The 13,904-nt window shown below is 28.5% G+C and overlaps 1 protein-coding gene and 1 pseudogene across 1 annotated transcript; both read left to right on the top strand.

Moving 5' to 3' along the window:
* The first annotated feature begins 3,050 nt into the window (after nt 1-3,050).
* On the top strand, nt 3,051-3,169 carry LOC114167960 (annotated as a pseudogene).
* A 3,223-nt stretch (nt 3,170-6,392) lies between these two features.
* On the top strand, nt 6,393-11,008 carry LOC114167357 (mitochondrial adenine nucleotide transporter ADNT1). The gene is made up of 8 exons (XM_028052431.1): nt 6,393-6,819; nt 7,399-7,447; nt 8,086-8,249; nt 8,521-8,558; nt 9,027-9,139; nt 9,344-9,457; nt 9,573-9,917; nt 10,612-11,008. The coding sequence occupies exons 1-8, from the start codon at nt 6,659-6,661 to the stop codon at nt 10,693-10,695; spliced, it is 1,068 nt and encodes a 355-aa protein (XP_027908232.1). The 5' UTR covers nt 6,393-6,658; the 3' UTR covers nt 10,696-11,008.
* Nucleotides 11,009-13,904: the final 2,896 nt, after the last annotated feature.

The raw sequence follows: 13,904 nt of genomic DNA, 5'->3' as shown, positions 1-13,904 counted from the left end.
AAAAGTAACGGTCAATTTTTAAAAATTTAATAAATTATTATATTTAAAGGGTAAAATGGGTATTTTGAAATGTGGACACAAAAAGGGAATCCCCTTTATATATTGTTATAGATTTAATGGGTTAAATATGTATTTGGTCCCTCAAGTTTCAGTGAATTTTAGAATGAATCCCTTTTCGAAACTTTATACCAATTTAGTCCTTCATCTTTAGAAATGCGTGGATTTAGTTCTTCTTACCAATTTTTATTAAGTTTATTTGACATTTTAAACACATTTTATGATAATATTTGAGTTAACATTGAAGCGAAAATGTATCAAACGGTATAAACAATTCAAATACTATCATGAAATGCGCTTGAAACGTCGTATAAACTTAACAAAATTTGGTTAAAAGGACTAAATTCACGCATTTTTAAAAATGAAGGACTAAATTGGTATAAAGTTTCTAGGAGGGACTAATTTCAAATTTCATTGAAACTTAAGGAACCAAAAACATATTTAACCCTAATTTAATATTATTTGATGAGTCTATCAATACACCTTGCACTTTCATTCACTAATTAGATGAGTTTAACAATATATATTTGATAAGTATTTTCATATATTGATTAAATGAGTTTAATAATATATTTTAAATAAATTTATCCATACACACATTAGACAGACGTATTAATATTCATTATACAAGTTTTTATTAGCATTTTGCACTTAGCATTGTTATTATTTTTGTTTACTTACTCTCCTTGTAACCAATGTTAATATGCCAAAAAGTGTATATTTAAAGTTTTAGGAGATCTTACGTTGCTTTACAACAATTTTTTGTTTTTTTCTTTCTTTTGTTGTTTGTGATGATTTGAGTTTGTTGACTATTTTTTTTTTCTTTTGGCTTTGGTATAACAAAACAAATTTTGTTGTTGTTTTTTTTTTTTTTTTTGCTGTGTGTGTTTTGAATTGAGAAGGCATGGGAAGCAAGGAAGGAGGTAGACAACACTTGGTTTGAGCCTTGGGTTGTTACATTTCTGCAGTAAATATGGATGCACCTAATCCTGTAGGATTTTAGTGTTAGTCTTTGTTTCTGTTTGTTTTGCAAATTTATTGATTTTTTTTTGGCAATGTAGGGCTTCCTCTAATTAATAGGGTGTGTAAAAAAGGAGACCCATTTCTAATAAATTATTGTCCTCAATCATGATTCAAACTTTAGATCAATAAATTATCATTAGCAACTCCTTTCAACACTTTATTTTTTTGACTGTGATGAATAATATAATGTTTATGGAGTGGTTCAATTGAACAACTGTGATGAATAAATTAAAAAATTAATTGTGATATTAAATCCAAATGTTACTTAAAAACAGATTGATCAACAAAATTCCTTCCTTCAAACCTATTAAACAAAGCAAAAGTAAAAACAAGATCAAGCTATAAAAAATAGTGATTTTCATCATTAATAATTGAAGTAGATTAAAACTGCACAAATTTTATAATATAGGAAGAGATCTCTATTAAAGTATCAATGGTAGATCTAGATTGAGACAAGGTTAATTAGTGTTTTTTTACACAATCTAGTTTCAACACCTTATTTTTTAGCTGTGATGAATAATATAATGTTTATGAAGTGGTTCAATTGAAAAACGATGATGGATAAATTAAAAATCCAGTCGTGATCTTAAATCCAAATGTCGCTTTAGAAAATATTGATTAATAAAGTTTCTTCCTTTAAAACTTTTAAACAAAGCAAAAGCAAGAACGAGACCAAGCCATAAAAAATAGTGATTTTCATCATAAACAATTGAAGTTGATCAAAACTACACAAATTGTATGATATAGAAAGAAATCTCTATTAAAGTACCAATGGTAGGCCTAGATTAAGGCAATGCGAATTAGCCTTTTTTTTTTACACAATTTAATTTCAACACCTTATTTTTTGCTGTGATGAATAATATAATGTTTATGAAATGATTCAATTGATAAAAATGTGATGAATAAATTAAAAACCATTCGTGATCTTAAATCCAAATGTCGCTTGAAAAAAATTGATCAACAAAGTTTCTTCCTTCAAAACTATTAAACAAAGCAAAAGCAAAAAAAAAAAAAGACCAAACCACCAAAAATAGTGATTTACATCATAAATAATTGAAGTAGATCAAAACTACACAAATTTTATGATATAGGAAGAGATTTGTATTTAAGTATGAACGGTAGATCTAGATTGAGACAAGGTAAATTATCTTTTTTTTACGCAATCTAGTTTCAACACGTTATTTTGTGGTTGCGATGAATAATATAATGGTTATGGAGTGGTTCAATTAAAATATTGTGATGAATAAATTAAAAAACCAATCGTGATCTTAAATTCAAATGTCGCTTGAAAAAATATTGATAAACAAAGTTTATTTCTTTAAACTATTAAACAAAGCAAAAGCAAAAACAAAAGCAATCTGCAAAAAATAGTGATTTTCATCATAAATAATTGAAGTAAATCAAAATTGCACAAATTTTATTATATAGGAAGAGATCTCTAATAAAGTATCAATGGAAGATCTAGATTGAGACAAGGTTAATTAGCCTTCTTTTTTCACAATCTAGTTTCAACCCCTTATTTTTTTGCGGTGATGAATAATATAATGTTTATGGAGTAATTCAATTGAAAAACTATGATGAATAAATTAAAAAAATAGTTGTGATCTTAAATTCAAATATCGCTTGATAAAAAATATTGATCAACAAAGTTTCTTCCTTCAAAACTATTAAACAAATCAAAAGCAAAAACAAGACCAAACCACAAAAAATAGTGATTTTCACCATAATTAATTGAAGCAAATCAAAACTGCACAAATTTTATGATATAGGAAGAGATCTCTATTAAAGTATCATTGGTAGATCTAGATTGAGACAAGGTTAATTAGCCTTTTTTTTACACAATCTAGTCTTGACATTGCTACCTCCTGATACACGATATTTCGATATTCTGTTATGTGTTTTACCTATTAAGTTTTCAAACTTAGGTCTAATGCGAAATCCATATATACATTGATTGTGCAATACTTCATAGGTGCGATCATATCATCACTAATGCGTCGGATTCTATCTGAACTCCGTAGCTAAGTGTGCTTGGACGAGAATAGTACTAAGATGGGTGACCTCTTGGAAAGTCCTCATGTTACACATCTTTTTTATGTTAGATTTTGGATAAGCTTTTCTAATTTTTTTTCTTATTTAGCTTTCGTATATTGTTTATGGTTTGTGTTTATGTAATTTTCCCCATAGTCGCACTATATATTATAATATTATGTTCTACGTTTATACTATTATTATAGCCATAGGGTGAAGTTGGAGGTGGAAAAAGAAGATAGGGTGGAGGTAGAGGTGGAAGAAGGATATAGGATGAAGGTGGAGGAGAGTATGGAGGTGTTGTGGGGGAGGAGGAGAGAAAAAGAAAAGGGTAAATTTGATGTTTTACCTTGCTTCTGGGTTGCAATAAGAAGATATAGAGTAGAAAAAAAGAATTCCTTGTTAAATTATGTAAGTGTAAATTTAGTTTGTTCAATCGTTTTTGTTAATGAAGTGTGTCTCATTAACCTTCTTGCAATTTGTTTTTAATAAATGAAAAAACAAGTTTTATTTTCTCATTTATCCATAACACACTTTAAACTTCAATATGTTGAAAAGTCATCACTAGAAAGTATGGTAGCAAGCATAACAGGTGTAGAGTTTCAAGAATTCATTCAATATATTATTCTTTTGGAAGACTGTGTAGGCATCTAACAAAACTAATTATGTACAAATGTAAGCGTACAATTTCTAAGTCGCACAAAATTCAATTGGACAAAAAAATTTTAGTTTTCACTTTAGTGTATGAAAACTATGTTTTGGCATGGCGTGAGACGGGTATGACTATTTTTTTACATGTTTCTCCTCTCTTTTCTCCATGATTATGTTCTACCGTGAGACATCAAGGGATTGATATACACATCTGTTCAATTCATTCAAGATTTTGGACACACTTTTCTATTTGGTTTAATAAGCTTTCATACATTGTTAAGGGTTTGTGTTCAAATAATTTTCTCCATAGTCACATGATATTCCGATTTTTTGTTATGCATTTTACATATTAGGACTCATATAGTTTGTATTGAATTCCTTCTAACAAATGAGTTCCTTCCATATTTTGGACACGCTTCTCTATTTTCTTTTACTTAGCTTTCATATATTGTTTAAGGTTTGTGTTAAAGTAATTTTTCTTTAGTCACACGATATTTTGATATTCTGTTATACGTTTTACATATAAATGGATTCATATTATTTGTATTGAATTCATTCCAATAAATGAGTTCCTTCCAGATTTTGGATACGATTTTCTATTTTTCTTATTTAAGCTTTCATATACTGCTTAGGTGTTGTATTCAAGTAATTTTTTCTATAACCACATGAGATTTTCAATATTTTATTTTATGTTGATGATTATATTTTATATGTGAGCATGTGAGAGTGCATAAGAAAGAGGATGCTTTGAGGTTGTCATTAAGAACAATATACAAATTGACATTAATATATATATATATATATATATATATATATATATATATATAAAAGGTATATTTTTGTGTAGTATTAATTTTATTTTAGATATATATTTAGTGCTTTTAGTATGAAAAACTTCAAACTCAAAAGACTCTGATTATGCTGTATACATTATGTATGTAGATTTTGTTTCCTTGATACATGAATGGTTTAATATCATAAATGTAATGACTCTAAAAAGAACTTTATTCTGTTATTTAATTGATACATAAGAGATCATTATCACTTTTAAATTATTTCATACATTTAAATAAATACACAAAAATTCTATTGATTATTAATTAAATATTGATCTAAGTAAACAAATTATCTATAATAATTTTAGAAAAAGATATTTTGTATTAAATTAAAACGTGTTGCTTAATTGAAATTTAATTATTGTCAAAATAAGAAGTTTGATGACATTGAATATAAAATGACATATTACATAAAAGATTTAAGACAATATTAATGCTGTTTTTTTAATTACACTCTTACTTTTTAGTTAATCCAAGAGAATATTAAAAATTAAATATTAAATATTCATTATGAATTAAATGTTTATTTACTTAAATTTTAAAATAATTTTCTATTATCATCTAAGCAAACATTAACTTATAAGTTAATTAATTAATTAATCATAATTCGTAATAGAAAATTTATAGTTTACTTCATAACTTTTATTTTATTATTATTATTATTATTATTATTATTGCTTTATTAGATTACAAACTTAATATTCCTTAGTCTTTTCAATTATTAACAACTATGGACAAATAAAAAATATAACAAAATTTATTTAAAGTTTTTCTATTTTGCTTTTTTCATTTCTCTATTACAATAAATATATTAATATAAAATTAGCTTAAAAAAGTGGAAACGACAGAAAAAAATCAACAATAAGGCATTGAACTTTAAAAATATAATTAAATAAAATAAATTTCTTAAAATATTATAGTTTAAGGGAAGTAGTATTATCTTTGTAACTCTTTACGCAAAAGCTTAAAAAACAAACAAGGTATTATTATTATTATTAGTAGCTTTTATACTGTGTTCATTGACCGCATCTTAACAATTATAAAGATAAGTTTTTCTATGAAAATTTATATTAAGTCAAAAAGACTAACTTATAATCAAAAGAATATGAACTATAATTTTTTTGTATTATTCTTTTTTCCATTTTTAACTCTCTTTTCCCTTAATTTTAGGATTACAAAGGACGTGAAACTCAAGCATATTTAATGTAGCTTTTAAATATTACATAAATGAAATATTAATATTATACATACTTACCATTAATGATGTTTATGATACCGTTTAAATATGAGGATACTTTTTTCTATTATTTTGATTTATGGTAAATTGTTATAAAAAATAAGTATGACTTATAATTATTATATAAAGCATAAATGGCTCAGAAATATATATAGTTTTAATAGTTTTGGATGAGTTGAGAGTGATGTTATGAATAATTTTTATGAGTTCGTTTTTCTAACATAAATATACATAACTTTTATTCTCGTAAAAAGAAATATTATTACACTATGGTAATAAAATTTTCCACCTGAAAAATTAAGAATAAATTCATATAAGAACCACTAGTATCCACAATTTCATTGCAAGAAGATGATATACAAATTAAGTTTAAGAAATTTGTTTATGTTTTCATAATAACATATTATCAACAATTGTTGAAATGTATTTAAAACTCATACTAAAAAAAACAATTTATTAAAAATAACATATTTTAATTTTTATTTGATAAAACTCATACACCTTGGAAAATAGGTTATAAAGAGTGATGTAATAGAACAAAAGGTGTTGATATATAGAACGGTGTCGTAACGACGCAACTCTTCCCCTGTTGTTGTGTTGTAGCAGTAGTTGTTGGCATTGGTTTGTGAGCTCACTCTCCTCTATTCGAAGCTCCCGCAGCCACCACAGCACTCACTCTTCGAGCGAGCGAGTAGTGATCGCTTCGCCGCAATAATCGCCGGAACAATTTGCCGTTTCCCTGCCGAGATCTCTCACTCTTCGACGATTCCGATACCTCGATTTTGTTCCGGTTAGGTTAGGTTATAGAATAGTTTTTTCATATATGGGTTCGGAGAATGTGAAGACTGGGGAATCCGCCGTCACCACCATCGTCAACCTCGCCGAGGAGGCCAAGCTCGCACGAGAAGGCGTAGTCAAGGCTCCCAACTACGCGCTCGCCAGCATCTGCAAGTCACTCGTCGCGGGAGGCGTCGCCGGAGGAGTGTTAGTTCCGTTTCTCATTTCCTATTTTATTTTTTTATTAACATTTTATTTATGAATAATATGTTATGAAACACATGCATGTATAAATGGTTGATTTGAAGGCTTTTGTGGCTTGGATCAACTGTGAAGGAGCCTTTAATATGTCTCGTTTGGGGGTTAATTTCGTGTGGATTTATTAATCTGACTTTTTGTGTTTGGTGAAGTGGATCGAGTGTACGATCTGTTGAATATAAAAGACGCTGTTTATTAATGGGCGTGGTTTTGGTTATATTTGCTTGGATTGGATCACTTGCGATTTGTGAAAATCACTCACAGTGTTGGGGTTTTGTAATAAAGTTTAGTTTGTTGTGCATGTGTGCCTTTTATCGTGGAAGTCACTGCAAAATCTTCGTTCCCTTGATTCTTCGAGTTTCATGCCAGTTTCGTTTTAATTTCTGTGAGCTGAAATATAGTTACAATTAAAAATGCCCCATAGCCTATTTTTCTGGGCAAATATTTCTTGACAATCGTTTGGAGAACTGTTTTGATGATATTTAAGATTTAAGATTTAACCGAACCAATTTTTTTGTGTCTGTGCAGGTCACGTACTGCAGTTGCTCCTCTGGAACGGTTGAAAATTTTGCTACAGGTTAGTTTATTTAGGTGTTTAGACTTACATGAACTTAGCTATTATGCCTGTTGAATTTATGTGGGGAGAGAGATTTAGAGGAAGGTATTACAGAATGTTTTGGAAAGAATTTAGAGAATGGGAATGCTTTATCATTCAAGAGAATATGCAGGACAGAAGTTCTGCTTATTAGCACATACACAGACTCGGACTCTGTTCTGTTGAACTTCTTCATTAGCATTCATAAGAAGAAAATAACAAGCAAAATAAATCAAACTTCTTTTATAGGTTGAAATCAACTTATTTACCAAAGCTATTGGCCTTGTTAAATAAGAGAGCCTTCTATAAAAGTTGAAGTACATAATTTGATTTTAACTAATGGGAGAAGTTTGATTCGTTTTACTTTTTTATTTTCTTCCCTTGTTGCTTATGAACATGTTTATCCGGGGAGGGCACAGTGGAGACTATTCCCTGTGATTATGTAATATAACATGAGATGCACGAACATAATATTTCCTCCGTACAACAATTGTCATTATTTTCAACTATTTATTCTTGCTTGCTTATACTGGGATCAAAAGTATACTGTATCCTGCCTGGCTTGTTTGCATACATCCTAGTTTCTACATATGACATGTCTCTGGGTTTGCCATATGCAGGTCCAAAACCCTCATAACATTAAGTACAATGGAACTATACAAGGCCTAAAATATATATGGAGAACTGAAGGTCTCCGTGGACTTTTCAAAGGGAATGGTACTAACTGTGCTCGAATTGTCCCTAACTCTGCTGTGAAGTTCTTCAGTTATGAGCAAGCTTCTAAGTATGTTTTTCTTCTATACAAAATATTGTGTGGATTGTTTTATTGATTTTTTTAGGTTTTCATTCCAAGGTACTATTATACCAAATACAATCATCTTATGGAAAATTTGCTTCTGCAGTTCTCTCTTAACATGTTCCTTTTCCTGCATGGCTTATTTAAATAGGGTCACTCCAGTGGCTAAAATTTTCTTTTTATTATTTCAGTGCATCCCACTTCATATTTTATAGACTTTGTCCCGTTTTTCTCTGACTATTCCTTCCTATTATGACAGAGGTATACTGTACATGTATCAGCAGCAAACTGGAAATGGTATGTTCATGTTTACAATTTTTTCTTGACATAATTTGTGTTATTTGGGATAATATTTTTTAAAATAGATCAAGGACAAGTATAAATTTGACTGAAATTGATGATTTGGATTATGAAGCTCTTCTTTCTGGAAATCTCTTCCTTTTTGGTTTATTATTCCTGTACTATATCCATATACTATGAGATTCCGCCCTTATATTAGTAACTCATGTAATTAGTTTTAGAGTTCAGACTTCCTCTGCTTAAATCATAATCTTGATGAAAATGTCTGGCCATTGAGGCAAAACTTAATTAGAATTATGAATCCCTTTTAATAACTTTGATTTAAAAAAAATATCTCCCCTCAATAACTCAACCACTTATTGCAATGCAGGTTGAAACAAGTTCTTGATCTTGTTTGAATTGACAAAACTTTTAGTATTAAAACCTGTTTAGTTATTTAATCATTTTCTCTTCTGCCTTCTGCAGAGGATGCTCAACTGACTCCTGTCTTACGTCTTGGAGCTGGAGCTTGTGCTGGAATAATTGCTATGTCTGCAACTTATCCAATGGACATGGTTCGTGGCCGGATTACTGTGCAGGTATTTTCTCCATTTTTATTTTTACATTTACCTAATGTTTGTTTTTCTTGTTGGAAGCTAAAATGGTGGCTGGAAGTGCAGAATACTGCATCTTCTAATAGTTGTAAAATTAAATGGAGAAAAAAAAATTATGTTATGTATATAGATGCTTTTTGTAGTCTTCATTACTTGTATAAACTCAGTAAGTTTGCCTTGTATTTGCAGACTGAGGCATCCCCATATCAGTACAGAGGAATGTTTCATGCTTTGTCTACTGTGCTTAGGGAAGAAGGTCCACGTGCTTTATATAAGGGCTGGCTTCCTTCAGTTATTGGAGTTGTGAGTAATATTTTCAAATTATCTTTTCTCTTTATAAAGATGATTATGTTTTTATGAAAATAATAAAGCCTTCTTCTTGGGTGCTTCTGATAGAATTAATATTCTTTTTCTCCAGATTCCTTATGTAGGTCTCAACTTTGCTGTGTATGAGTCTCTAAAAGATTGGTTAGTTAAATCTAACGCATTTGGTCTTGCTGATAATTCTGAGTTGAGTGTGACAACACGCCTGGCTTGTGGTGCTGCTGCTGGAACTGTTGGACAAACTGTTGCTTACCCTCTTGACGTTATTCGTAGAAGAATGCAGATGGTTGGTTGGAACCATGCTGCTTCTGTTCTAACTGGTGATGGAAGAGGCAAAGTGCCACTTGAATACACTGGAATGGTTGATGCATTCAGGAAAACTGTTCAGCATGAAGGATTCGGTGCATTATACAAGGGTCTTGTGCCCAACTCTGTAAAGGTCCGTCTCTTCATCTGATGCTTGTGATCTATTCTATAATGATTCTGTTGTAGAGTGTAGGCTTTTTTCTTGCCGGAAAAGGAAGGCTTGCATTTTCTACCATCACTTTAGAATCTAGAGTGATATTACGGTTCTGTCAAAAGAAAGGCTTCAAATTTGCAGGAAACCTTATCACATGGATTATTCGTGTAGGATTCCCTCAATCATAATCTGCTGTCATTAACCTCTGATAAGAGCTGTAAACATAATAAACAAACACCTACATTTCTACTCCCATTGCCTATGGTTGAGCTTTAACCAAATACTGAACTATTGATACTGTACAGTAGTTGGTCAGTTCCGGATTAACTTACAAAGATAACTGCAGGCATATGCACACTACCTAGATTTGTGGTATTGTTCATAAATCTTTGACAATGTGCATTAGTTTGAATATTTTGGGCTGCAGTTGAATTTCTTTTATTGTGTTCAAGAACCACGCAGAGAGTAGATAATTCCGCTTGTTTAGTTTTTTTTGTTCGGCAATTCCCTTTGTTTGGTGACATTACTGGATGTTCCTTTCATGCTTGGCGTTTAAATTTTTCTCATTTCCCTTTCACACAGTCTTGCAATGTCAAGTAAACTCACCCGAAAATTATTGTTTAGTGGCTTTGTTTTGTTTGTAGCATTCTTTAACTCGTACGGTGTTTTGCAGGTGGTCCCATCGATAGCAATCGCTTTTGTGACATACGAGATGGTGAAGGACATTTTAGGAGTTGAGATCAGAATATCTGACTGAAATTTGATAACCACATGAGATAAATCTGTTCAATTGGTGTGGTTTTTCTTTGAATTATTTTTCGTAGGCAAGGGGATACTGAGATGGTAACCTAAAGTTATTTTCTTTATTTTCCTCTCAAAGGATGAGTTTAGAAACTCTTAGAACTAGGATTCATAAATTTATTCCCTTGTTCTATTTGTTTTCGTTGTTCTATTTGTCCATAATAAGTGTTGTGGAAAAACAATGCAAGGACATAACTTCGTAGCTTTCTCCACTGGTTGAGAAAGCATTTTTCTTAGTGGATTTTGCATCAACTAATATTTTTCTGCCCCTCCTTACCCTCTCGCATTTACGTTTTGAATTGTGTTGCTCTCACACTTTATCCCTTGGTTTAGTTATTTCTTTTGGTAGAAGATATGGTTGGCGTTCGAAGTTTTGTAGAGATTGAACTTCACTACCCCACACGATAAACATTTTTGTATTTTTTTTTCTGAACGTATTCAAACATAAGTGAGTTTATCTCGTTCGTTTATAATAATTTTATTTATATTAAAAATTTTTAATATTAAAATAATTGATTTTTATTATTTTCAAACTATTATCATTTTAAAATTTTACAGAAAAGGTAATATTTAAATATACGAGAAGATATAAACATAGTTATGTTATGATACATGTTATTATATTTTGATTTTATTATTTTGTTATTATTTACTGCATATTATATAAATATTTCATATCCCATAGAGTAATTTAACTTAATGCTTATTATATATTTAAATAAGACTTAATCGTTGGAGTAATATACTTCTTTTATGAACAACTCAATACTTGAATGTAGAGTCCTACATATAGATTTATGAACAACTCAATACTTGAATGTAGAGTCATACATATAGATTTTTTTCTTTTTAGGTGACTCAAAGTTCAAATACTCAAATACAGAAACCTCTTTCCACCTCGAAGCAAAATTCCGATAAGAACAATTTTAGTTTCAATATCGTCTATATTTCTGTCTGTTTTCGTTTTCAAGTAATTTGTGTATTTTATTATTTACCAGAGAGGAATAATAATAAAATCATTAAGTTGTAATTTAATCTGTAAAATATTATTTTCTGTTCTACAGAACACGAGAGAGGTGTTTATTTGCATACCCCCAACACAAGCCACGATATATGCAACTCAAAGTAGATTTACCAAATTACTCTAATCCTTTTTAATATTTTAATACTAATACTAACATTCATTACAATTACTTGAATACTGCAACTTGCAACCGCTGACACTTAGAATCATGCATAGCGTCGTGTCATCTTAATAACCACCCAACATGTTTTTTCTAGAATTAATAATTTAATTTAAAAAATATTTAAATTATTTAATACAAAATATAACAACAATGATTTTCTCTTCATAAAAAACTGACATATTATATATATATATATATATATATAATTTTTATTTGATTATAAATTATTGTATAAATTTATTAGTTTTTGAATAATCTTAAAAATCACGTTAATAATAATTTTTAATCAAATACTAGTATAAAATTCTGCGATCCTATTCGATCTGTTTGTTCTTAAATTGAGTTCAACTTAATATTATCTATGAATCTTAATTTATACCGAATAGAGTAACAAATTTGTAAGAAAAAATTAGTACGAATCAAAGTTCACATTAGATAAGAAAAACAAAATTAAATACTATTATTAAAATAAAATGTTCATAATTTTAGATAAAAATGACGTGAAATATGCATAACTAATACTATATATATATATATATATATATATATATTTTTGGCGAAACATAGTATTGACATTAGGAGTCATGGCTCCCTCAACACTTATTTTCTAATTTTTTATATATTTTTAAAAATATTTTATATATTATTATTTTATTTATATTAATTTAGTTAATTTTTTTTAAATTTAAAAATATGTTTTTTTCTTTATTTGGTTTTTCTTTTTTTCGTGTCTTTATCTCTTTCTCTTCTTTTATTTCCATTCCAATTTTCATCATCAATTTCTTATTATTTTTAAAATCAAATTGAACCAGGACAAAATTGAGGAGTTAAGAAACATTTTGGATTGAACAATTTTTTCTTTTGAATAAATTCATCTTTTACTCTCTTTTTTTTTCAAAGCAATATGTGCCATTTTTACGCTTTAGGCATATCTCTATTGGTTAGAGATCATAACATAAAATCATGCTTTAATTGTTCATCAAACTCTTCTTTATGTAGATAGAGCTATTTTAGTCGTGTAAGTGAAAGTGAAGAACAAGATTAAGAATCTCTAAGGTAACAAAATGTAACAATCTAGAAGTTATTATTTTTTTTAGAATATTGAGTCTCGGTTTTAAGATTTAGTTTAGGATATTCATAATTTAATATTTTTCTAAATAGATAAGAGGTGACAAATTTATATTAGAAAAATTATGGCAAAGAGTAAAATAATTGATTTTTTTTTTCAAGTGGACGGCTTGTGATGAAGATGAAAAAATACATCTATGTCACATAAATTTGAGAAACTTTATGAGAATCCAAAAATTGAAGAAAATGAAAAACAATCCTCTAAGGTTCCTAAAGTTATATATAATGAATTTTGAAATACTTTAGAACGTGATCCGAAAAGATAACTTTTGCTCTTTTTTTAATATATTGTTGTTGATGATAAACTTTATGCTACTTATTTATATATATATATATATATATATATATATATATATTATTGTCATATTTTTTGGATTCTATCGTTATGAGTGCTTGTTTTAAATAGAAAAAATAATGTGAGAAAATGAATTTTTTTTTTAACTAGAAAAAATAATTTATATATAATAAATATAATTTGACACCCTTAAAATTTTTGTTGAAGTTCTGCCAATATATATATATATATATATATATATATATATAAAATTACAATCTTTCAATAACTATAATCTCATATAAAAAATATGAAATATAACCCATCAAAATATTATATCACTTCTATTATTGCAAAACATGCTTAAGAAATAAGTCAAGTTTCTACAAATTATGAAAGGAAGTAAAATGAAAATAAAAATAAATTAGACTACTATATGATTATATTTTACACTATAGAACTACCTTAACTTTAAACTTATCTCATGTAAGTAAACACTACTAAAAAAATTCATATTTCATGTTTGTTTTGAAATTTTTTCGTAGAAAATATTAATAAATTTTGTTGTGAAAAAAA

Source organism: Vigna unguiculata, chromosome 10 (assembly GCF_004118075.2).
Source record: "Vigna unguiculata cultivar IT97K-499-35 chromosome 10, ASM411807v1, whole genome shotgun sequence".
NCBI classification, from domain to species: Eukaryota; Viridiplantae; Streptophyta; class Magnoliopsida; order Fabales; family Fabaceae; genus Vigna; species Vigna unguiculata.
This window is presented reverse-complemented; position numbering and strand designations above follow the sequence as displayed.

Excerpts from the sequence above, each read along its gene's own strand:
- LOC114167357 (XM_028052431.1), top strand. The coding sequence starts at position 6,659 with ATGGGTTCGGAGAATGTGAAGACTGGGGAATCCGCCGTCACCACCATC. Across the intron at positions 9,140-9,343 it reads GTGGCCGGATTACTGTGCAG|ACTGAGGCATCCCCATATCA; the intron begins GTATTTTCTCCA and ends TTGTATTTGCAG. Across the intron at positions 9,918-10,611 it reads TTGTGCCCAACTCTGTAAAG|GTGGTCCCATCGATAGCAAT; the intron begins GTCCGTCTCTTC and ends GGTGTTTTGCAG.